Source organism: Trachypithecus francoisi, unplaced genomic scaffold (assembly GCF_009764315.1).
Source record: "Trachypithecus francoisi isolate TF-2019V2 unplaced genomic scaffold, Tfra_2.0 Lachesis_group8, whole genome shotgun sequence".
In the NCBI taxonomy this organism is placed as follows: domain Eukaryota; kingdom Metazoa; phylum Chordata; class Mammalia; order Primates; family Cercopithecidae; genus Trachypithecus; species Trachypithecus francoisi.
In genome coordinates this window covers 16,611,065-16,635,829 of record NW_022681473.1, presented here as the reverse complement: position 1 = coordinate 16,635,829, position 24,765 = coordinate 16,611,065, and the positions used below count along the sequence as shown (strand labels likewise).

Here is a 24,765-nt window from a genome sequence, read left to right as displayed (position 1 = left end):
GTAGAAGGCAGAGATTATGCAAGAAAACTTTCTTAATATCATGTCAAAGGGACAGAAAGTTTGGTCCCATCCAGGACATACTCACATGAACTTTCTTGTACAGAAGAGCTAGGACCCATGACGCACTAGAGTGTCAAAGTAAGTCAGGACCTGGCCAAAAAATAAATCATCTCACCATTTAATGGAAAGTTGACAGGGCTAGAGTTTCTGGGGATTTTAAAGAAACATTTAAAATACTTGTTCTAAGTGTCCAAGAACTTAAACGAAAAACAACTTTTGTGCTGGTTGGCGGAGAAGCTTAAATTTTATCTAAATAGGAAAAGTTACCAACAAAGGTAGCCAGCTAAGCTGTCTACAAAATCATTCATGGGACTACACTTGCCATTTCGCTGCACTTTGAGCTCAATTTGTAAAGAGCTTCCAATCCACATTGCAGAAGAAATATCATTAATAAGATGACCATCTTTCGGTCCTAGGCCTGGGCTACAAGAGGGCAGAGTGCCACTTTGAAATAGCATGGAATTCCACAATGTGCAGACTTGCCTCATTCCAATCGCCTCCCTTTGAGGCTGTGTCTCTGTTGACCGAGAAGCTAATCACAGTACCTCACCCCTGCAGTGACTGGGTTTTTCCAATGGGCAGAGCTTCTCTGGAGCCAAGCCAAGCTGATGCTTCACAAGCACAAAACTAGATCATGATATTCCCCATTCAATGATTTTCTCCTCAGCTACCCTCTGTCCTTCAGTAACAGAATGGCCACACAATTATCCTGCCTGACAGCTTAAATGAAGAAACGCGAGGACTACTTCTCTGGGCCACCTAGCAAGTATCAGGACATAATTTTTTAATACCTCGTCTGATACTCTCTTCATGTTTTCAGACTATTCTTGAAATTGTGTCACATCTAACTAAAGGATAGCTGCCATTCTTAAGAATTTAAAAATGAACCTCAGCCAGAAAAACAATATGGACTAAATTCCTTCTCACTCCATAACAGTTAGTATTCTTAAATAATATGGCTTTAATTTCCAAAATATTTGGAGTTATAGCCTTCATTCTTTTTTTGTTTTCTGAGGCAGCATCCCACTCTGTACCCAGGCTGAAGTCTAGTGGCAGGATCATGGCTCACTACAGCCTCAACCTCCTGAAGCTCAAGCGATCCTCCTGCCTCAGGCTTCCAAGATGCTGGGACTACAGGCAGGCACCACCATGCCTGGCTAATTTTTGTTTTTAGTAGAGACAGGGTTTTGCCGTGTTTCCCAGGCTGGTCTCAAACTCTTAGGTTCAAGTGATCTCCCTACCTTGGCCTCCCAAAGTGTGGAATTACAGGTGTAAGCCCCACCCTGTCTGGCCTATAGCCTTCATTCTTTTTCTACCTTCAATAGTAATACAATTATTATTCTACATTTGCAATATATTTCACAGGTTACAACCGGTTCACTAACATATTTGACTGAATACCCTAGAGGTATCCTACGAAGGGAGAGTCCCTCAATTTAACTGGATCTGAGCTCACAGGTGATGGGCCAACCTCTCCACTTGAATTTTCTTTTCCGTGCACCAAAGGTACCCTGTGTTCTTACCTAACCATGTAGACGTGGATGAAAGTAATGATCTTCAGCTTTTTTTTTCTTCCTTATTTTCCTTCTGAGGAGGCTTTTTAGATGTTTTGTTCTCCTAATGACCCTGCCTCTGAAATTTAACACCACAGATATACTATCCACCAATTTATGTATTTTATCTGTATTAGTCCATTCTCACACCACTATAAAGAAATACCTGAGACTGGGTAATTTATAAAGAAAAGAGACGTACTTGGCTCACGGTTCTGTAGGCTGTACAGGAAGCATAGCAGCTTCTGCCTGTGGTGGTGGGGAGCGGGGTGGTCTCAGGAAGCTTTCAATCATGGCAGAAGGCAAAGTATGTAAAAAACCTAACAATACGTATGCTTCATAGTTGGCCTTAACAATAATAAACTCACTCCCCTTACCTAAATAATGCCTAGCATTTTACTGAATTAAATATTTAGATTAAACCATAGCATCCTTATACATCAGATCCAAATATTATTTTTCTGTTTAATTTATAGGGGGAAATGTATATACTTACTTTTAGATCATTTTATTTTTAAGCACCAGAAATAATCAGATTGAAGTTGGTCCTCATGAGAGACTCTTGATGATGGGTGCAAAGGGATATCTTAACACTCTTTAAAATTCTTTATAAACCGGCAGGACTTCATCCACTGAGAATGCCAGGTTTACTTACATTTCTTCTTTTGGTTTTACACCTTCCAAGTTTGTTGTGAACAAGTTATAATTTGTGTCTCACTAATCTTCTCACCCCACCACTGAGCACTTGGTGTAGCTCCTAAGACACAATCATTGACCTTAGTTTCCATCCTCAAACCTTTCTTTTTGAGTTAGAATAGAAATAACATTTTCTCAACACTTTTCCTATCCCTATCCCTGGCCCTCCAAACTGTTCCACCTCTGCCAGTTACCCAGTTCCAAAGTCACTTCCACATTTTTGGGTATCTATTCAGCAGGGCCCTATTCCTGGTACCAATGTACTCTATTAGCCTGTTTTTACGCTGCAGATAAAAACATACCCAAGACTGGGTAATTTACAAAAGAAAGAGGTTTAATGGACTTACAGTTCCATATAGCTGTGGAGGCCTCACAATCATGGTGGAAGGCAAGGAGGAACAAGTCATGTCCTACATAAGTGGCAGCACACCAGACAAGCTTTCTGAGAGCTTGTGCAAGGAAATTTCTCTTTATAAAACCATCGTATCTCATGAGACTTACTCACTATCATGAGAACAGCAGGAGAAAGACTTGCCCACATGACTCAATTACCTCCCACTAGGTCGCTCCAACACGTGGGAATTCAAGATGAGATTTGAGTAGGGACAAAGCCAAACCATATCAGATCTGAGTAAGCATTTCTCTAAACAAGACATAAAAATGACCCAACCAATAGTGTAATTAAAGACAATATCAGCTATCATCCAAATACCCTGAACTGGAAATGCATAGACATGACATGAGGAACGGAATAACCTTAAAACAAAATTAATAATACAGAAAGCTGCTTTACTGATAGATAGAATAATAAACAATAAGATTTAAAAACCACCCTCCTGGCCCCAGAAATTTGTTCTAAGTGTTAACCAAATTGCTTTCTCATGAATTTGGGTAAAAGTACATCTACAGAGGTGGCTTGTGTTTTCTCTTTTTGAAAAGAATGTATCACTTCTTCTAAGTCCTATTTCAGTATAAACTGAGAAAAATAAAGTGACAAGGTGAGCCTGGTTTTATTTTTACTTATACCAAGACAAATACCTGTGACCTATTCATTCTCCAGAATTTTTCTTTTAGATTGATTCTAGTCTCCGTGGATAATTTATTCTACTTTTCTGATGGCTTTATGTAGATAGACAGAAGCATCCCTACAGAATCTGTTGAATTGACTGCATTATCCAGATAGAATTTACTGCCTATCTGTTGCCTTAGAACTAGTAACAAACACGTTCAGTGTGGGAGATAATCTTATTCTAACTACACTTAAATTTTTACACCAGAGTTTTTTCATAGCATTTTTCATCTCTGAATTTCTCAATGTATATATTAATGGATTCAACATGGGTGTAATAATTGTATAAAACACAGTTAAGAATTTATCAAAGGGAAAGTTGGAAACAGGTCTAAGATACATGAAAATACAGGGAACAAAAAAGAGGACAACCACGATGATGTGGGAGATACAGGTAGACAGGGCTTTACACCTTCCTTCCTGACTATAAGTTTTAAGGGAGTTTAGGATGACCCCATAGGAGATTAGCAGAAAGGTGAAGACGACCATACAAATTGCTCCACCATTGGCAACCACGGTGAGGCCTAGAAAGTAGGTGTCAGTGCACGCCAGTTCTAATAATGGGTACATGTCACAGACATAGTGGTCAATGACATTGGGGCCACAGAATGGTAGATTGTACACAAAGACAATTTGAACCACAGAATGCAGAAAACCTCCAAACATGGCCAATACCAACAGAAGGATGCAAACCTGTCGATTCATGATGGTCAAATAGTGCAGTGGCTTAGAGATGGCCACATAGCGATCATAGGCCATCACCAACAGAAGGAAGACCTCAGCACCACCAAGTAAGTGTTCTATGAAGAGCTGGCCCATGCAAGCTGACAAGGAAATAGTGTTTTTATCACAGAGTAAGTCTGTCATCAATTTGGGTGACATGGCAGTGGAATATATGGCATCCATAAGTGACAAGGAGGCAAGGAAGAAGTAAATTGGGGAGCCCAAGGAGGGGCTGCCAATAGTAGTCACCACAATGAGGAGGTTCCCCACCATGGTCACAATGTATATGAGTAAAATCATGACAAATAATGTTTTTTGTACATCAGGATCCTCGGTGAGGCCTAGGAGAACAAATTCTGTAACATTGTTACTCGGTCTCATTTACTCTTCTTTCAAGCTTACATCAGAATTGAGAGGTCAGGAGAACAGGACCTGTAAGGAAACAGTGAACGGAAATATAAATACGTCCATTATGCCACAGAGCACATCTACATCGTTATATCTTCCACAGTCATTTATACTAAATAAACATTTACTAAGTCTCTACTGAGTTCCTCATCCAAACAGTCCAATAGAACTTCCTTGAAAATTGTATATTCCTCAGAAGATTTTGCTTTCAGCCAACAGGTAAATCATTTATCTGTAAGTCTTAGTGGGTATTCTGAACAGAAAAGTAGTTAAACATGCAACTATCATTCATACTTTAATAACTTCTTATTTAAAATATGTTACTTTTGGCCGGGCCCGGTGGCTCAAGCTTGTAATCCCAGCACTTTGGGAGGATGAGGCGGGCGGATCACGAGGTCAGGAGATCGAGACCATCCTGGCTAACACGGTGAAACCCCGTCTCTACTAAAAAAATACAAAAAACTAGCTGGGCGAGGTGGCAGGCGCCTGTAGTCCCAGCTACTCGGGAGGCTGAGGCAGGAGAATGGTGTAAACCCGGGAGGTGGAGCTTGCAGTGAGCTGAGATCCGGCCACTGCACTCCAGCCTGGACGACAGAGCGAGACTCTGTCTCAAAACAATCAATCAATCAATCAATCAATCAATCAGTTACTTTTTTGCACACCAAACAGCTTTGATGGACAGGGAATGGTTTCCCGCTCTCAAGAAACTTACTCTTATAAACTTGTTATAAGTTATAAACTTGAAATAACTAAATTAACACAGACTCAGTCCTTCATGTTTGTAGTAGTTGTAATATCTTTACAACATAACCTGTGTGGCAACAAAATTAACTGCTTCTGAAATCCATCACACGGTACTATGACATTCCACTGTTAAACATTCAGATCTCTGTGTCTCAAAGAATAGTCAATTTTCTTCAATCTCTCATTAAATTTCAAGAGACTGGACTTTCACCAGTACAAACAACCACAAAATCTGACTGTTCGATTTCTAGGGAGCTGTAATTCTCTCCATTACATCCTTGCCTATACCACAATTCCTAGCACATTTACTATTCTAATTATTAGCATAGTTTTAAACTGAACTAAACTAACTCATCCCTGTCACCAGCTCCTACATCAGCAGCTAACGGGGTTTTTTGTTTGCTTTTTTGGCAGAACTCATGGGGTGAGCTAAATATGGAGAGAGGAGAAAATGTACAGTGAAAAGAGAGGTAAAGAATGGTGAAACATGGTTCTATTTATAATGCTGTTCAGGTACTAAGAGTGCTCAAAAATACAACCTCAGTGTCCAGATTAAAAAAATAATAATACTGAAGGAGAAATTCCAAGCTCATTGTAAGAAGGCATGGGTTTGAGTCATTTTCTTTTACTTTTTCTTTTTTTTTTCTTTTTTTTTGAGAGGGAGTCTCGCTGTCTCACCCAGGCTGGAATGCAGTGGTATGAACTCGACTCACTACAACCTCCGCCTCCTGGATTCAAGTGATTCTCCTGTCTTCGCCTCCCGAGTAGCTGAGACTACAGGTGTGAGCCACCACACTTAGCTAATTTTTGTATCTTTAGTAGAGATGGGGTTTCACCATGTTGGCCAGAATTGTCTCAATCTCCTGACTTCATGATCCACCTGCCTCCACCTCCCAAAGGGCTTGAATCATTTTCTAAATGTAATTACACATCTGTCTCAATTTGCTCACTGGAAAACAACGGGATTGAAGTAGATGACCTCAGAATCCTTTCCAGTCAAGCTACCTATGATAGCGCAGTCCTACCTTATACTTATTAAGTATAATATATATAATTAAGTCTCTACTTATTAGTGCAGCCCTACCTTATGCTATTCTGCTGACAATTATTTTATTTTTCATATTTTTATAATTAGGCAGTTACCAAGCATATTACACTTACTTGAAAAATGTTAGCCTGTGGTACATGGGATTGCAAAAATACAGTGAGCAAATAATGACTATGAATTTTCTACTCAGTGGGTCCTGCACCCTCTCTCCAAAGAAGTCTTGGTTCTTAAATAAGCACTGTGGTTAATACTGTGGACCCTGGAGCCACACTGCCTCTGCTGCAATCCCAGCTTCACCACTGCCACTTACCATGTGACTTTGGGGCACTTACTAAAACTCTCTGTGCCTTAGTTTTATGATTTTTAGAATGGGGATAACAATAGTCCTTACCTCTTAGAGTTATTGTTTTATTACAACAAAGCAAAGTGCCAAGAACACTGACTGGCACCTGGTTAGGGCTTAGTAAATGATAGCTATTATTCATGTTCTTCAATGATTCACTATGAACATAGAATCAGAACAAATCATGCAGATCTTTGTCAACTTGAAAAGATTTACAGACATAATCCAGGAAGAAAGGATAGAATATCTGTATTTCAGGAAAGCCTTTTGGGGGCACACAATAAAATTGTATGTCTTACAAAATAATGATTTAATTATGTGAGTAGTAATTTTACCTGTGATGGAATGTAGTTTGATGAGAAACAAGCAGAATTACAGTAAAAAAAATTGGACCCACCATTTGGGAGAGCTCAGGAAATGAAAAGAAGGCTAAAATCAGAAAACAGAGAAATTGTAGTTAACAAATGAGAATCCACAAGCACCAAGAAGATTAATGGCATAATTAAGTGAGGCTGGTATTTTTAAAAATATTCTTCAAAAAGATTATTTTAGTGTGGAAATACTGGAAGTGCAACCTCCTGTGGGTCCCTGGGGTGACTCAGGAAGCTTCTTGGGCTAGAGATAACAAAAACAGACCAGATGTTAAAAAAAAAAAAAAGAAATAAGAAAGAAAGAGAGAGAGAGAGAGAGAGAGAGAGAAAGAAAGAAAGAGAGAGAGAGAAAGAAAGAAAGAAAGAGAGAGAGAGAAAGAAAGGAAGGAAGAGAAAAGAGATAAGAAAGGAAAGAACGAAAGAAGAAAGGAAGAGAAAAGAGATAAGAAAGGAAAGAACGAAAGAAGAAAGGAAGGAAGAGAAAAGAGATAAGAAAGGAAAGAACGAAAGAAGAAAAGAAAGAAAAGAAAAGTCAAAAGAACACAAAACACATTGTTTCTCAAAGTCCCTAGATCTGATGGTTAAGAACCAACCAATTACAGAAAACAATGGGACAAGTAGAGATAAATTTCCAGACTTTCTGATTATTCACTGCTGAGGAAAACTGCAGAATTACTAAACCTCAAATGTAGACAGGATTATTTCATTTACATAGATCTGGCAGTGTAAGAGGACATGTGCAGACAGAGTTTGAGCTGTCTCTAGAAGCCAGCTGTGATGCACATTCCACATGTCTCATTCACATTACCACTTCCAGGTGATAACAGAGTTCTGTGACTGTTGAAGCTATAGACTGATAGAGATAGACCTGCTGAAGAATACAAGGGAATAATGTAGTCCATAGCCAATTCTGTTATTTTTTCACACCTTACTTGCTGCAAGGTTCATTGCCTTTTCCCCCTTTCATCATCAAGACTAGATTTCAACAGAATAATTATTTCGGCAATTTAAATGATTACTTATAAAAGTAGGGTATGTAAACTATCCTGTATAGTTTAAGTAATGAAAAATGGAATACTTTAGAAACTGAAAGATACCATTACTAGACTTTCAATGTAAACTGTTAAATACTAAATGTAAACTGCTAAGTTAACATTTTTCTAAAAAACAATAATTTATCATAGATTTCTAAAAACAAGACATTTCCAAAAGATAAAAGTCCATAATAACAAAAAACTCTATAATATTAGATTTCACAGTCACAGTTTTATAAATCTATTTAAATGACAGTAGACTAGATACTTTCCTGAGCATATTTATCTACTAGTATGTCTGCTGGGATAATTTTTAGATTCATAAGTAAAAACTCATATTATGCTTCCAGAACATAACAGGCATTGGTTCCTTCACATTCTAACACACTTGACATGATCTGCAATTTTAAACTCTCTAATCAATATATTTGATTAATGTATACTTTTATTAATGTATATAAATTATAACATCCCATAAACTAAGATTATGATTACAAATCTATTGGTTTATTATACATGCAATATAAAACATGCTTTTCTTATTTGGCAAACAGAAAAGGAAAACAGGCCGGGCGCGGTGGCTCACGCCTGTAATCCCAGCACTTTGGGAGGCTGAGGCGGGCGGATCACAAGGTCAGGAGATTGAGACCATCCTGGCTAACACAGTGAAACCCCGTCTCTACTAAAAATACAAAAAATTAGCCGGGCGCGGTGGCAGGCGCCTGTGGTCCCAGCTACTCGGGAGGCTGAGGCAGGAGAATGGCGTGGCCCCGGAAGGCGGAGCTTGCAGTGAGCCGAGATAGCGCCGCTGCACTCCAGCCTGGGCGACAGAGCAAGACTCCGTCTCAAAAACAAAAAACAAAAAACAAAAAAACAGAAAAGGAAAACAAATTAGGCTATATATTATAAAACCAAATATACATTGCACATTCTGAAAAATTTTCATGTTTTCTAGCTTTACTTTCCCAATTAGAATTCCTTCAACAAAATCATATGGTATTTGAGACGTTAGCTACATTTCAACATATCACAGGAATTTTCAATGAATATCTCTTGCCAGTGATTTCAAATACTCACATTTTGGTCCAGAAAAGCAATGCTTCTTTCAGTGAATGTTGTTGTCGATACCTCATGCATCTATGTGTGATCATAAAACACATGAATATGAATGGCTGATCCACGGATATAGAATTAGTTCCTAGTTGCTACAGTTTCCACAGTTCCACACAGGCTTCTCATTATCTCAGTCATTAGAGCAGTACGGCACTATCCAAAGCAAAAGATGAAAATGTAAAGATGCTTAAACATAATGTATAAATGTGGTTGAATACTCTCACCTGCTGGAAAATTTCTTCATAGAAAAACAAAGTTATTATCTTTCCCTGACTATGTAAAACTTGACCTAATTAGTGGAAATTAACCTGGACAAGCCTCTTATTATGTGGCACAACTAAACAAACATGTACCAACACTAAAATTTGTTACGTGAAAGTTTCCTCAATTATGGCAAAGCTACCACAAGTACTTTACTGTGACTGAGGACTTATGGTAACATTCATGTGCCCAGCTTTTACACTTTGTACCTAACAAGGAAAATGCTGAAATGTAACTTCATGGAAAAATCGGTGACAGAGCTTTCTCACAGTCAGAAGCCAGACTCTTTAGTCTTTTGGTCATTCAAATGTCATTCAAACAGCATACCCCTAAGTCCAGTTTGAGACAGGCCTAACATACACGAAAACACAGGGAACAAAAAAGAAGACAACCACGGTGACGTGTGAGCTGCAGGTAGACAGGGCTTTACGCCTCCCTTCCTGACTATAGGTTTTAAGGGAGTTTAGGATGATCCCGTAGGAGATTAGTAGAAGGGTGAAGATGACCATACAGGTTGCTCCACCATTGAAAACCACAGCAAGGCCTATAAAGTAGGTGTCAGTGCACGCCAGTTCCAATAATGGGTACATGTCACAGAAAAAGTGGTCAATGACATTTGGGCCACAGAAAGGGAGACTGTACACAACAAGAATTTGAAATACAGAATGCAGAAAACCTCCAGTCATGGCTACCACCAACAGAAGGATGCAAACTTGTCTATTCATGATGGTCAAATAGTGCAGTGGCTTACAGATGGCCACACAGCGATCATAGGCCATGCCCACCAGAAGGAAGATCTCAGTACCACCAAACAAGTGGTCTATAAATAGCTGGCCCATGCAAGCTGGGAAGGAAATAGTCTTTTTGTCACAGGGTAAGTCTACAACCAATATGGGAGAAATGGTGGTGGAATACAGAGCATCTATTAATGACAGGCAGGCGAGGAAGAAATATATTGGGGAGCCCAAGGAAGGGCTGACAATAATAGTCACTGCAACGAGTAGGTTCCCCACCACTGTCACAATGTATGTGAGTAAAAACATGACAAATAATGTGTTTTGCACATCAGGATCCTGTGAAAAGCCAAGGAGGACAAATTCTGTAATATTGTTATTCTGTCTCATTTACTCTTCTTTCAGGCTTGTACCAGACAGAGGTGAGAGCTCAGGAGAACAGGATCTGTAATGAAATCGTGAACAGGAATATGATCACATCCATTGCACATCTTCATTGTTGAATCCTGAACAGTGATTTACACACAATAAACATTTAGTAAATCTCTACTGAGTTCCTCACCCAAAAAGCCCACCTTCCCTTGACAATTCTATTTCTCCTTAAGATTTTAGTTTCAGCCACAGGTAAAGGCTTCTACCTCTAAGTTTTAGTGAATATTCCCTACAGAAGTGTTGAAGTCCCAATAGCCATCCATACATTTTATAACTTCTTATTTAAAACATTTTTTCTTGGCACAGAAGTCAGCTATGATGAATAGGCGACAGGTTCTTGGTCTCAGGAAACTCACTTTCTGGTGGTGTTAATAAACTCTAAATAAATAATTTGACATAGATTTAGTCCTTTGTGTTTGTATTTGTGATATCTTTATGATATGATCTGTGTAACACCAAGAATGACATCTTCTGAAATATCTCACTCAGTACGCTGGCCTTCTACTGTTAGACTTCATTTCTTCCTGCCTTGGAGGATGTTCAGTCTTCATTCGTCTTTCATCAGACAGGATTCTGAACTGTATAAATTGCTGTGATATTATTAATTACATTGCTCCCTCTAGCAATTACTTGGTCTAACTCTCTATCTTATAAGGAGCTAGGATTCTCTCCATTTTATCCTTGCCTATACCCCAGTTTTTCAACTCTTACATACAATATTCTAATTTTCAGCAATTAATTTGAACTCAAGTGAGCTAACTGATGACTATCACCAAAAACCAAATACGCCATGAGTATTTTTTCTGAATTCTTGGGTTGGGCATAGTGAGACAAGAGAAAATAGATACTGTAGAAAGAGGTCCAGAACAGTGGGACATGGTTTTATTCATAGCACTATTTAGATACTGAGAGTACTCAATAAAAGAACCTTAGTTAGCAGATTTCAAAATGAAGCCTACTCTAGGACAAATTCCAGCTTCAGTGTAAGAAGGCATGGATTTGAGGCATTTTCTGAATACATTTACAAGTCTGTCTCAGTTTGCTCACTGGAAAACAATGGAATTAAATTTGAGAAATGCAGAATCCTTTCTAGTCAACTATCTACAGAAATATTTCTGTACCTCCCCTTTATGGTATTCTGCTGACCATGTTTTCATTTTTTATAAATTGATAATTAAAGAAAAATTTCCAAGCTCATGACTCTTACATGAAAAATAGTAGTCAGTGGAACATGAGGTTTCATGACCACAGTGAGTAGTGACTATAAGTTTCTTACAGAGTATGTACCTATCTAGGTAAGATCCAAGACATCCTTAGAGAGAAAGTGTAGCATGTGGTGAAAAATGTGGACACTGGAGCCATACTACTTCAGCTACAACTTCAGCTTCGCTATTTATTACCAGATTTTTGGCCATTTAACAATTTTTGGCCATTTACTAAAGCTCTCTGTCCCTTACTTTCATCAGTTTTAGAATGGGGATCCCAGTCCTTACCTTGTAGAGTTGTTGTTTTATTAAAACAAAGTGCCTAGAATATTGGCTGGCACCTGGGAAGGGCTCAATAAATGATACCTATTATTAGTGATCCTGAATGACTCACCATGAACACAGGATCAGAACAAATCATGCGGATCTTTGTCAACTTGAAAAGATTTATAGACATAGTCCAGGGAAAAAAAAGGATAAGATACCTAAAATTCAGGAAAAGCTTTGGGGGGCACACAATAAAATTGTATGCCTTAGAAAATAATGATTTAATTATATGAGTAGGAATTTTACCTGTGATAGAATTTATCTTGATGAGAAACATCCAGAAGAATAGTGAAAAAGTTGGAAGCACCATTAGAGAGAGCTCAGGTATTGAAAAGAAGGCTAAACTCAGAAAACAGAGAAACTGTATTTAATAAATGAGTATTCACACGCTATAAGAAAATTAATGAGATAATTAAGTGAGGCCAGTATTTTTAAAAATCTACTTCAGAAAGATCCTTTTAGTGAGGAAATACTGAAAGTGTTACCTCCCGTGGGTTCCTGGGGTGACTCAGGAAGTTTTTTGGGAAAGACATAACAAACACAGACAGGATCCTAGTTAAAAAAAGAAAAACTTCAAAAAAAAAATTTATTCCTCAAAGTCTCTAGGTCTGACAAACTTAAAATACAGAGAATAATGGGACAAGTAGAGATAAAAACCCAAACTTTCTTATTACTCACTGCTGTGGAAAACTGCAGAATTACTAAACCTCAAATGTCGACAGCATGATTCCATTTACAGAAATCTTGCAGTGGAAGAGGACGTGTGCAGAGAGAGTTTGAGCTGTCTCTAGAAAACAGCTGTGATGAACACTCCACATGACCCATTCATATTACCACTTCCAGCTAATTCTAGATTTCTGACTTCTAGCATTTTTGAAGCTATAGAGTGATAGAAACAAATCTGCTGAAAACACAAGTGAATAATGTAGTCCATAGCCAATTCTGGTATTTTTTCACACCTTACTTGCTGCGAGGTTTTGTGGCTTTTCCCCGTTTCATCATCAGAACTAGATTTCAACAGGATAATTGACAATTTAAATGTTTACTTGTAAAAAATAGGGTACGTAAACTATCCTCTAGAGTATAAGTAATTAAGAATGGAATACTTTAGAAACTGAAAGATAGCATTACTAGGCTTTCAATGTAAACTGCCAAGTTAACATTTTTCTAGAAAAAAAAAGATTTAACATAGTTTCCTAAGAACACAGCATTTTCAAAAGATAAAATGCCATAAAAACAAAAAAGAACTCAATAATAATATATTTCACAGTCACAGTTTTATGAATCTATTTAAACAACAATGGACTAGGTACCTTCCTGAGCATATATACTTACGAGTATGTCTGCTGGGATTATTTTTAGATTCATAAGTAAAAACCCATATTATGCTTCCACAACATAACAGGCATTGGTTCCTTCACACTAACACATTTGACATGATCTGCAATTTTTTTTTTTTTTTTTTTGAGACGGAGTCTCGCTCTGTCGCCCAGGCTGGAGTACAGTGGCCGGATCTCAGCTCACTGCAAGCTCCACCTCCTGGGTTCAGGCCATTCTCCTGCCTCAGCCTCCCAAGTAGCTGGGACTACAGGCGCCCGCCACCTCGCCCGGCTAGTTTTTTGTATTTTTAGTAGAGACGGGGTTTCACTGTGTTCGCCAGGATGGTCTCGATCTCCTGACCTTGTGATCCGCCCGTCTCGGCCTCCCAAAGTGCTGGGATTACAGGCTTGAGCCACCACGCCCGACCTGCAATTTTAAACTCTCTAATGAAATATATCTGAAAGTGATTGTATACATTCATTAATAAATCTTTTAAAATATAACATCCCATAAATGAACATTATAAATCAATTGGTTTATTGTACACATAATATGGAACATGTATTTCTTCCTATTTGGCAAAAAGGAAAAAAAAATAGGCTATACATTAAAACCAACTATAAATTGCATATTCCAAAACATTTTCATGTTTGCTAGCTTAACTTTCCCAATTATAATTCCTTCAACAAAATCATATGGTATTTAAGACATTAGCCACATTTCAACATATCACACGAATTTTCAATGAATATCTCTTGTCAATGGTTTCAAATACTCACATCGTGGTCCAGAAAAGTAATGCTTCTTTCACTAAACGTTAATATGGCTACCTCAGGCATGTATATGTGATACTAAAACACATGGATATGGATGTCTGATCCATGGATACAGAAATATTGCCTAGAGGCTACCGTTTCCACAGTTACACACAAGCTTCTCATTATCTTAGTCATTAGAGAAGTTTGGCACCATCCAAAGCAGATGACCAAAATATGAAGTTGCTGAAACAATGTAGAAAAGTAGTTAAATGGCCTGGTGCGGTGGCTCAAGCCTGTAATCCCAGCACTTTGGGAGGCCGAGACGGGCGGATCACAAGGTCAGGAGATCCAGACCATCCTGGCTAATACGGTGAAACCCCGCCTCTAATAAAGAATACAAAAAACTAGCCGGGCGACGAGGCGGGCGCCTGTAGTCCCAGCTACTTGGGAGGCTGAGGCAGGAGAATGGCGTGAACCTGGGAGGCGGAGCTTGCAGTGAGCTGAGATCCGGCCACCGCACTCCAGCCTGGGCGACAGAGCCAGACTCTGTCTCAAAAAAAAAAAAAAAGAAAAAAAAAGAAAAGTAGTTAAATATTCTCATCTGCTGGAAAAATTCTTATAGAAAAGCAAAGACACTATCTTTGCATAACTATGTAAAAATTGACTTAATTAGTGGAAATTAACCTGGACAAGCTCCTAATTTGTGACACAAGTAAAACAAAAATGTACCAACACTAAAATATGTGCCATGAAAGTTACCTCAATTATGGTAAAGTGGCCATAAGCACTTTACTGTAATTGAGGATACATGATAACATTCATCTGCCCAGCTATTACGTTTTGTACCTAACAAGGACAATGCTAACCAATGATAGAGCTTTCTTAGAGGCAGAATCCAAACTCTTCAGTCTTTCCAGTCATTCAAATATCATTCAAATAGCATACCCTTAAGTCCACATCTTTTCTAATTAAAAATGTCCCTATATCTCCCCTACCTCATCCCAGTAAATTGAGAACTTTCACAAATTTTTATAAGAAATGGAGGACATGACAAGAAAACATTACACCTAGAGGACCTGATACCAACGGAAGACATACTCTGCCTTGGGCAGAAATGTAACTCTTCAGATATCTCTTGCATTATTCCATCAGGAAAATAATTATGTGTAGACACAATCTGTGACTTTTACATCATCAGTATTTTAAATAAAAGAGATAGTAAGGTTGTTATAGATTAGTTAATTTGAATCTTTGGAATAAATTCAAATGAAGTAATCTCTCTGAAAACTTTTATTCCCCTTAGAAAATCCCTAGAGGAAAAAGGCTTGTGTCTCATCAAGGAAGAGTAGCTAAATGCCAAGTAATGTGAAAAGCCTTTAATGTGAAAAGAAAAATTCTAAAGTAAATTGAATAATAAATTATGAGTGTCACATTATGAAATACTGAGGTAAGGCAAGGAGTACTTCAGCCAGAATAAAGGGGGAAGCAGCCCCAAGTTCTCTTCCCTAAGCATTTTCCCAGCAAGGAGGGTCTTATCCTTCCTGTTAGAAAGCCCAACCCAAGAAGCCCTGAGCCTCAGAGGCACAGAGACCAAGAACAAAATGTGACATTCCAATTCTTTGAAAGGTAGATAATCATAGTTCTGCAGTTTTAGGTTAACATACAGGCTTTTGATCAAGGCCTGAATCTATGTCAGATATAATCATAATGATCTGTAGCCCATTAATTCAATCCTTTAATTTTATTCTAATATCAATTCAGTAACTGTTTCTACAATAAAGAATTGTTTTTGGCAATAAGGGAGCAGTGCTTAAGAGTTTCCACTGCTATTTTCATTGCTTGGTTTACCATTGGCTTCACTGAACACCTTCATCTCAGCATACGTTTAGTTAAATATCAGATCTTCTGGGTCATAAGAGCCTTAGATAAGGAGTCCCATAAATACTTACATGAACCAGCTAAGGTCTTTATCATGTAACAGGCTCCACTAAAAGTTGTCATTTTCAACTTACCTAATAAATTGATTAAACTAATTCACCACAAATGTAATATCTGTCACTTCAAAAATTAGAAGAGCATGTCTATAATCACAATGCTCTCTTACTGGTAAGCGGTAAAAAATGCAAACATATCTTTAATTCTGAAGAACTATCAGATATGATCAAAGATACTGTGGATTAAATTATGACTCCAAGACAGAGAAATAATATAAAAATAAGCCATAATTCTCTATGTCCCTTCTAGCTGAATTCAAATAACTACTAGTGCTTTCCACTTTTCTAAATGACACAAAAATGTTTGTTAGATCAGATAATGCCTACAACAGTCCGGAATCTGAATTAATTAGCTCCAATAATAAAAAACACATCAAAAATATCAACTAACATAGAAATTGCCAAAAATATCCCATAGTCAATAGTAATTCTCTGCAATCCATACCTATTACCAAATTAGAAAGTTAAATATAGATACAATGCATATTTCTTTTTTAAAGGAGAAATGCATATACATTAGTCCATTCTCACATTGCTATAAGGAAATACTCAAGACGGGGTAATTTATAAAGAAAAGAGGTTTAATTGAATTACAGTTCTGCATGGCTGGGGAGACCTCAAGGAATTTCCAATCACGCCTCTTCACAGGGTAGCAGGAGAGAGAATGAGTGCCAGCAGGGGAAATGCCAGACACTTATAAAAGCATCGGAACTCGGAGGGCGGAGCAAGATGGCCGAATAGGAACAGCTCCAGTCTCCAACTCCCAGCGCGAGCGACACAGAAGACTGGTGATTTCTGCATTTTCAACTGAGGTACTGGGGTCATCTCACTAGGGAGTGCCGGACAATCGGTGCTGGTCAGCTGCTGCAGCCCGACCAGCGAGAGGTGAAGCAGGGCGAGGCATCGCCTCACCTGGGAAGCGCAAGGGGGAAGGGAATCCATTTTCCTAGCCAGGGGAACTGAGACACACAACACCTGGAAAATCGGGTGACTCCCACCCCAATACTGCACTTTAAGCAAACGGGCACACCAGGAGAATATATCCCACACCTGGTTGGGAGGGTCCCACGCCCACGGAGCCTCCCTCATTGCTAACACAGCAGTCTGCAATCTAACCGCAAGGCAGCAGTGAGGCTGGGGGAGGGGAGCCCGCCATTGCTGAGGCTTAAGTAGGTAAACAAAGCCGCTGGGAAGCTCAAACTGGGTGGAGCTCACGGCAGCTCAAGGAAACCTGCCTGTCTCTGTAGACTCCACCTCTGGGGACAGGGCACAGTTAACAACAACAACAACAAAAGCAGCAGGAACCTCTGCAGACGCAAAACGACTCTGTCTGACAGCTTTGAAGAGAGCAGTGGATCTCCCAACACGGAGGTTGAGATCTGAGAAGGGACAGACTGCCTGCTCAAGTGGGTCCCTGACCCCTGTGTAGCCTAACTGGGAGACATCCCCCACTAGGGGCAGTCTGACACCCCACACCTCACAGGGTGGAGTACACCCCTGAGAGGAAGCTTCCAAAGGAAGAATCAGACAGGTACACTCGCTGTTGAGCAATATTCTACCTTCTGCAACCTCTGCTGCTGATACCCACGCAAACAGGGTCTGGAGTGGACCTCAAGCAATCTCCAACAGACCTACAGCTGAGGGTCCTGACTGTTAGAAGGAAAACTATCAAAAAACAGGAAGGACACCTATACCAAAACCCCATCAGTACGTCACCATCACCAAAGACCAGAGGCAGATAAAACCACAAAGATGGGGAAAAAGCAGGGCAGAAAAGCTGGAAATTCAAAAAATAAGAGCGCATCTCCCCCTGCAGAGGAACGCAGCCCATCGCCAGCAACGGATCAAAGCTGGATGGAGAATGACTTTGACGAGATGAGAGAAGAAGGCTTCAGTCCATCAAACTTCTCAGAGCTAAAGGAGGAATTACGTACCCAGCGCAAAGAAACTAAAAATCTTGAAAAAAGAGTGGAAGAATTGACAGCTAGACTAATTAATGCAGAGAAGGTCATAAACGAAATGACAGAGATGAAAACCATGACACGAGAAATACGTGACAAATGCACAAGCTTCAGTAACTGACTCGATCAACTGGAAGAAAGAGTATCAGCGATTGAGGATCAAATGAATGAAATGAAGCGAGAAGAGAAACCAAAAGAAAAAAGAAGAAAAAGAAATGAACAAAGTCTGCAAGAAGTATGGGATTATGTAAAAAGACCAAATCTACGTCTGATTGGGGTGCCTGAAAGTGAGGGGGAAAATGGAACCAACTTGGAAAACACTCTTCAGGATATCATCCAGGAGAACTTCCCCAATCTAGTAGGGCAGGCCAACATTCAAACTCAGGAAATACAGAGAACGCCACAAAGATACTCCTCCAGAAGAGCAACTCCAAGACACATAATTGCCAGATTCACCAAAGTTGAAATGAAGGAAAGAATCTTAAGGGCAGCCAGAGAGAAAGGTCGGGTTACCCACAAAGGGAAGCCCATCAGACTAACAGCAGATCTCTCAGCAGAAACTCTACAAGCCAGAAGAGAGTGGGGGCCAATATTTAACATTCTTAAAGAAAAGAATTTTAAACCCAGAATTTCATATCCAGCCAAACTAACTTTCATAAGTGAAGGAGAAATAAAATCCTTTACAGATAAGCGAATGCTTAGAGATTTTGCCACTACCAGGCCTGCCTTACAAGAGACCCTAAAGGAAGCCCTAAACATGGAAAGGAACAACTGGTACCAGCCATTGCAAAAACATGCCAAAATGTAAAGACCATCGATGCTAGGAAGAAACTGCATCAACTAATGAGCAAAATATCCAGCTAATATCATAGTGACAGGATCAAGTTCACACATAACAATATTAACCTTAAATGTAAATGGATTAAATGGTCCAATTAAAAGACACAGACTGGCAAATTGGATAAAGAATCAAGACCCATCAGTTTGCTGTATTCAGGAGACCCATCTTACATGCAGAGACACACATAGGCTCAAAATAAAGGGATGGAGGAAGATCTACCAAGCAAATGGAAAACAAAAAATAGCAGGGGTTGCAATCCTAGTCTCCGATAAAACAGACTTTAAACCATCAAAGATCAAAAGAGACAAAGAAGGCCATTACATAATGGTAAAGGGACCAATTCAACAGGAAGAGCTAACTATCCTAAATATCTATGCACCCAAATACAGGAGCACCCAGATTCATAAAGCAAGTCCTTAGAGACTTACAAAGAGACTTAGACTCCCATACAATAATAATGGGAGACTTTAACACCCCACTGTCAACATTAGACAGATCAACGAGACAGAAAGTTAACAAGGATATCCAGGAATTGAACTCAACTCTGCACCAAGTGGACCTAATAGACATCTAAAGAACTCTCCACCCCAAATCAACAGAATATACACTCTCCTCAGCACCACATCACACTTACTCCAAAACTGACCACATAGTTGGAAGTAAAGCACTCCTCAGCAAATGTACAAGAACAGAAATTATAACAAACTGTCTCTCAGACCACAGTACAATTAAACTAGAACTCAGGACTAAGAAAATCAAAACCACTCAACTACATGGAAACTAAACAACCCACTCCTGAATGACTACTGGGTACATAACCAAATGAAAGCAGAAATAAAGATGTTCTCTGAAACCAATGAGAACAAAGATACAACATACCAAAATCTCTGGGACACATTTAAAGCAGTGTGTAGCGGCATTTATAGCACTAAATGCCCACAAGAGAAAGCAGGAAAGATCTAAAATTGACACCCTGACAACACAATTAAAAGAACCAGAGAAGCAAGAGCAAAACACATTCAAAAGCTAGCAGAAGGCAAGAAATAACTAAGATCAGAGCAGAACTGAAGGAGATAGAGACACAAAAAACCCTCCAAAAAAATCAATGAATCCAGGGGCTGGTTTTTTGAAAAGATCAACAAAATTGATAGACCACTAGCAAGACTAATAAAGAAGAAAAGAGAGAAGAATCAAATAGACACAATAAAAAATGATAAAGAGGATATCACCATCGACCCCACAGAAATACATCAGAGAATACTATAAAGACCTCTACGCAAATAAACTAGAAAACCTAGAAGAAATGGATAATTTCCTGGACACTTATACTCTCCCAAGACTAAACCAGGAAGAAGTTGAATCCCTGAATAGACCAATAGCAGGCTCTGAAATTGAGGCAATAATTAATAGCCTACTAACCAAAAAAAGTCCAGGACCAGACGGATTCACAGCCAAATTCTACCAGAGGTACAAGGAGGAGCTGGTACCATTCCTTCTGAAACTATTCCAATCAACAGAAAAAGAGGGAATCCTCCCTAACTCATTTTATGAGGCCAACATCATCCTGATACCAAAGCCTGACAGAGACACAACAAAAAAAGAAAAGTTCAGACCAATATCCCTGATGAACATCGATGCAAAAATCCTCAATAAAATACTGGCAAACCGAATCCAGCAGCACATCAAAAAGCTTATCCATTATGATCAAGTGGGCTTCATCCCTGGGATGCAAGGCTGGTTCAACACACGCAAATCAATAAACGTAATCCAGCATATAAACAGAACCAAAGACAAAAACCACATGCTTTTCTCAATAGATGCAGAAAAGGCTTTTGACAAAATTCAACTGCCCTTCATGCTAAAAACTGTCAATAAATTTGATATTGATGGAACTTATCTCAAAATAATAAGAGCTATTTATGACAAACCCACAGCTAATATCATACTGAATGGGCAAAAACTGGAAAAATTCCCTTTGAAAACCGGCACAAGACAGGGATGCCCTCTCTCACCACTCCTATTCAACATAGTATTGGAAGTTCTGGCTAGGGCAATCAGGCAAGAGAAAGAAATCAAGCATATTCAGTAAGGAAAAGAAGAAGTCAAATTGTCCCTGTTTGCAGATGACATGATTGTATATTTAGAAAACCCCATTGTCTCAGCCCAAAATCTCCTTAAACTGATAAGCAACTTCAGCAAAGTCTCAGGATACAAAATCAATGTGCAAAAATCACAAGCATTCTTATACACCAATACAGGGAGCCAAATCATGAATGAACTCCCATTCACATGGGAATGAATAAAAAGTGCAAACCTCTTCAAAAATAAACATTTGAAATACCTCACGGATATACTGTATTTAGGAATTAGAAAACCCAGTGTTGCTGAGATGTTAATTCAAGATGATTTATGGATCCAACTTAAAATGAATAAAACTACAATATGCTCTTTTTGATGTGTTCCTTCATCTAAAGGGATAGTAAGAGGAACCTGTGTTGCATCTCTTACTGTCATCCCTTCCAATACACTTTAAATGTGAATTAAGTTATCCTCCGTTTCATAAAACTCAGTTATCAGCTGAATAAGACAGTGACTTCAGTCCTTGCAACACAAAACAGAAGAAATACCCAGCCAACGACTGCCTGAATTCCTGACTCACAAAATTTTGAGATAAAATAAAATGATGGTTGTTTGAAATCACAAAAGCCGTGGAGCCCTGCACCATTGAAGACAGGACGAGAAAAAAAAGTGGTACCTCAAGGTGTGGTGCTTCCATTACAACAATTTAAAGTGTATGGAACTGGCTTTAGTATATAAAACTAAGGACCCCCGGGATATTGTATGTAAAGGCTGAAAATACAGACATAACTGTTTTGGAGGCTGTAAAAAAAGTGAGTTGCTATCTAGTGATGAAAACATTTAGTAATTCTGTTACCTATAGTAAGGTAGAAAATTTTAAAAATGTACTTTAACGAATAGGTGAATTTGACTAAAATTTCCAAATAGAATATTGAAAGTTACAGCTGTTTATTATAGCATTGTATCTTATAATAAGTCAGATTTTTAAATTAATACTACTTAAAAGATTAACTGTTATATTTTCAGACAGAATTTACAAGAAACATAAAGCAGTCAGAACTTGCTGGTTTCAAAAATGAAAATGGTTTCCCTTTCCAGTCTCTACAAAGAGCTAAGTACTCTGACAGTAAGAGAGGTCATCCAAATAAAAGTCGTTTCGAAATTGTGGATGTAAAGACACCATGAATAGACTTCACAAAATTTTAATGGTGTGTATCATAAGTACCTTAAACTAGACAAACATCATTCTAGATTCTTAAGAGTATTATCTGACTGCACATAGAGTTTCAGCTCAAGTCTGAGAAGGGCTAGTTTCAAAGATATTTGTGAATATGGTGCTTGTATATTCCACAAGGTCTTTAAATAAATTACACAGAAGGAAGTACCATAGCCTTCCTTTTTGAACAGGAGCATCTATTTTAATTACCTATTCCTCCCTTTCTCCACTCTGTGCTGGGAATACAGGAGAAATGTCCTGTCTCAATAGATGTGTCATAGAGAAAATACATAATTTAAAATGTACACAATAGGACCTGCACCCAAGCAGCCCCACTCTCAGTTCTGGATATAGAGGTTGAGATCTTGAACTTCAAACAGATGCCATGATGGGATGACTTCTTAATTGAGCTTGGAGCATCTAAATCCTGTTTTCCCACTTCGGGATCACAAGAGTTTTTCTATAGAATTTCTCATCTCTGAATTTCTCAATGTGTATATAAAAGGATTCAACATGGGTGTGATAACAGAATAAAACACAGTCAGGAATTTATCAATAGGAAAGTTTGAAACAGGTCTCACATATATGAAAATACAGGGAACAAAAAACAGGACAACCATGGTAATGTGGGAGCTGCAGGTAGACAGGGCTTTACGCCTCCCTTCCTGACTGTAAGTTTTAAGGGAGTTTAGGATGACCCCATAGGAGATTAGCAGAAGGATGAAGATGACCATACAGATTGCTCCACCACTGAAAACCACCATAAGGCCTATAAAGTAGGTGTCAGTGCACACCAGTTCCAATAATGGGTACATGTCACAGATAAAGTGGTCAATGACATTGGGGCCACAGAAAGGCAGACTGTACACAACTAAAATTTGAAACACAGAATGCAGAAAACCTCCAGTCACAGTCACCACCAAGAGAAGGATACAAACCTGTCGATTCATGATGGTCAAATAGTGCAGTGGCTTACAGATGGCCACACAGCGATCATAGGCCATCACCACCAGAAGGAAGACGTCAGTACCACCAAACAAGTGGTCTATAAACAGTTGGCCCATGCAAGCTGGGAAGGAAATAGTCTTTTTATCACAGAGTAAGTCTACAATCAATACAGGAGAAATGGTAGTGGAATACACAGCATCTACAAATGACAGGCAGGCAAGGAAGAAGTACATTGGGGAGCCCAAGGAAGGGCTGGCAATAATAGTCACCACAATGAGCAGGTTCCCCACCACGGTCACAATATATGTGAGTAAAAACATGACGAATAATGCTTTTTGCACACCAGGATCCTGAGAGAAGCCCAGGAGGACAAATTCTGTAATATTGTTATTCTGTCTCATTTACTCTTCTTTCAGGCTTGTATCAGAGGTGAGAGCTCAGGAGAACAGAACCTGTAATGAAATAGTGAACAGGAATATGATTTCATCCATTGTGTCACAGAGCACATCTTCATTGTTGTATCGTCAATAGTGATTTACACACAATACACATGCAGTAAGTCTCTCTTGTGTTTCTCATCCAAAGAGTCCATCTTCCCTTGATGATTCTATTTCTCCACAAAGATTTTAGTTTCTGCGACAGGTAAAGGCTTCTACCTCTAAGTTTTAGTGAATATTCTTTACAGAAGAAGTACTAAAGTCCCAAAAGCCATTCATACATTTTATAACTTATTTAAAACATTTTTCTTGTCACAGAATTCAGCTATGATGAATAGGCAACAGGTTCTTGGTCTCAAATAACCTACTCTCTGCTTGTGGTAATAAACTCTAAATAAATAAATTGACGTAGATTTAGTCCTTTGTGTTTGTATGTGTGGTATCTTTATAATATGATCTGTGCAAGAATAACATCTTCTGAAATACATCACCCAGTACTCTGGCCTTCTACTATTAGACCTTCATTCCTTCATGCCTTGAAGTATGTTCAGTCTTTATTAGTCTTTCATTAAATGTCAGAAGACATGACTCTGAAATATATAAATAGCTATGATATTATTCATCACATTGTTCCCTGTAGTGATTACTTGGTCTGACTCCTCGTCCAACTTATAAGGAGCTGTGATTCTCTCCATTTTATCCTTGCCTATACCCCAATTTTTTCACCACTTACATACAATATCTTAATTTTAATTAATTTGAACTCAAGTGAACTAACTCATGACTATCACCAACTAACAAATATGCTGTGTGTGTGTTTTTTTTAATGAATTCTTGAGATGAGCTGGGTAGTGAGAGAGGAGAAAATAGACGCTGTAGAAAGAGGTACAGAACAGACATGGTTTTATTCATAACACTATTTAGACACCAAGAGTACTCAAAAATAGAATCTTAGTTACCAGATTCCAAAAAGAAGCATATTCTAAGAGAAATTCCAAATTCCATGTAAGAAGGCACGGATTTGAGCCATTTGAATGCATTTACAAGTTTGCCTCAGTTTACTCACTGGAAAACAATGGGATTAAATTTG

At 38.7% G+C, this 24,765-nt stretch overlaps 3 protein-coding genes across 3 annotated transcripts; all 3 read right to left on the bottom strand.

Moving 5' to 3' along the window:
* Positions 1-2,881: 2,881 nt before the first annotated feature.
* LOC117080923 (olfactory receptor 4A16-like) lies at positions 2,882-4,632 on the bottom strand. Its single transcript, XM_033206372.1, has one exon. It carries the CDS (start codon positions 4,480-4,482, stop codon positions 3,496-3,498), a length of 987 nt encoding a protein of 328 aa, XP_033062263.1. The 5' UTR covers positions 4,483-4,632; the 3' UTR covers positions 2,882-3,495.
* A 4,863-nt stretch (positions 4,633-9,495) lies between these two features.
* Positions 9,496-10,769, bottom strand: LOC117080926 (olfactory receptor 4A8-like). Its single transcript, XM_033206374.1, has one exon. It carries the CDS (start codon positions 10,545-10,547, stop codon positions 9,753-9,755), a length of 795 nt encoding a protein of 264 aa, XP_033062265.1. The 5' UTR covers positions 10,548-10,769; the 3' UTR covers positions 9,496-9,752.
* Positions 10,770-22,736: 11,967 nt separating this feature from the next.
* On the bottom strand, positions 22,737-23,686 carry LOC117080925 (olfactory receptor 4A8). Its single transcript, XM_033206373.1, has one exon. The coding sequence runs from the start codon at positions 23,637-23,639 to the stop codon at positions 22,737-22,739; it is 903 nt and encodes a 300-aa protein (XP_033062264.1). The 5' UTR covers positions 23,640-23,686.
* Between the last annotated feature and the right edge of the window lie 1,079 nt (positions 23,687-24,765).

What these genes read in the sequence shown, in the direction of transcription:
- LOC117080923 (XM_033206372.1), bottom strand. Translation starts at nt 4,482, where the DNA reads ATGAGACCGAGTAACAATGTTACAGAATTTGTTCTCCTAGGCCTCACC.
- LOC117080925 (XM_033206373.1), bottom strand. Translation starts at nt 23,639, where the DNA reads ATGAGACAGAATAACAATATTACAGAATTTGTCCTCCTGGGCTTCTCT.
- LOC117080926 (XM_033206374.1), bottom strand. Translation starts at nt 10,547, where the DNA reads ATGAGACAGAATAACAATATTACAGAATTTGTCCTCCTTGGCTTTTCA.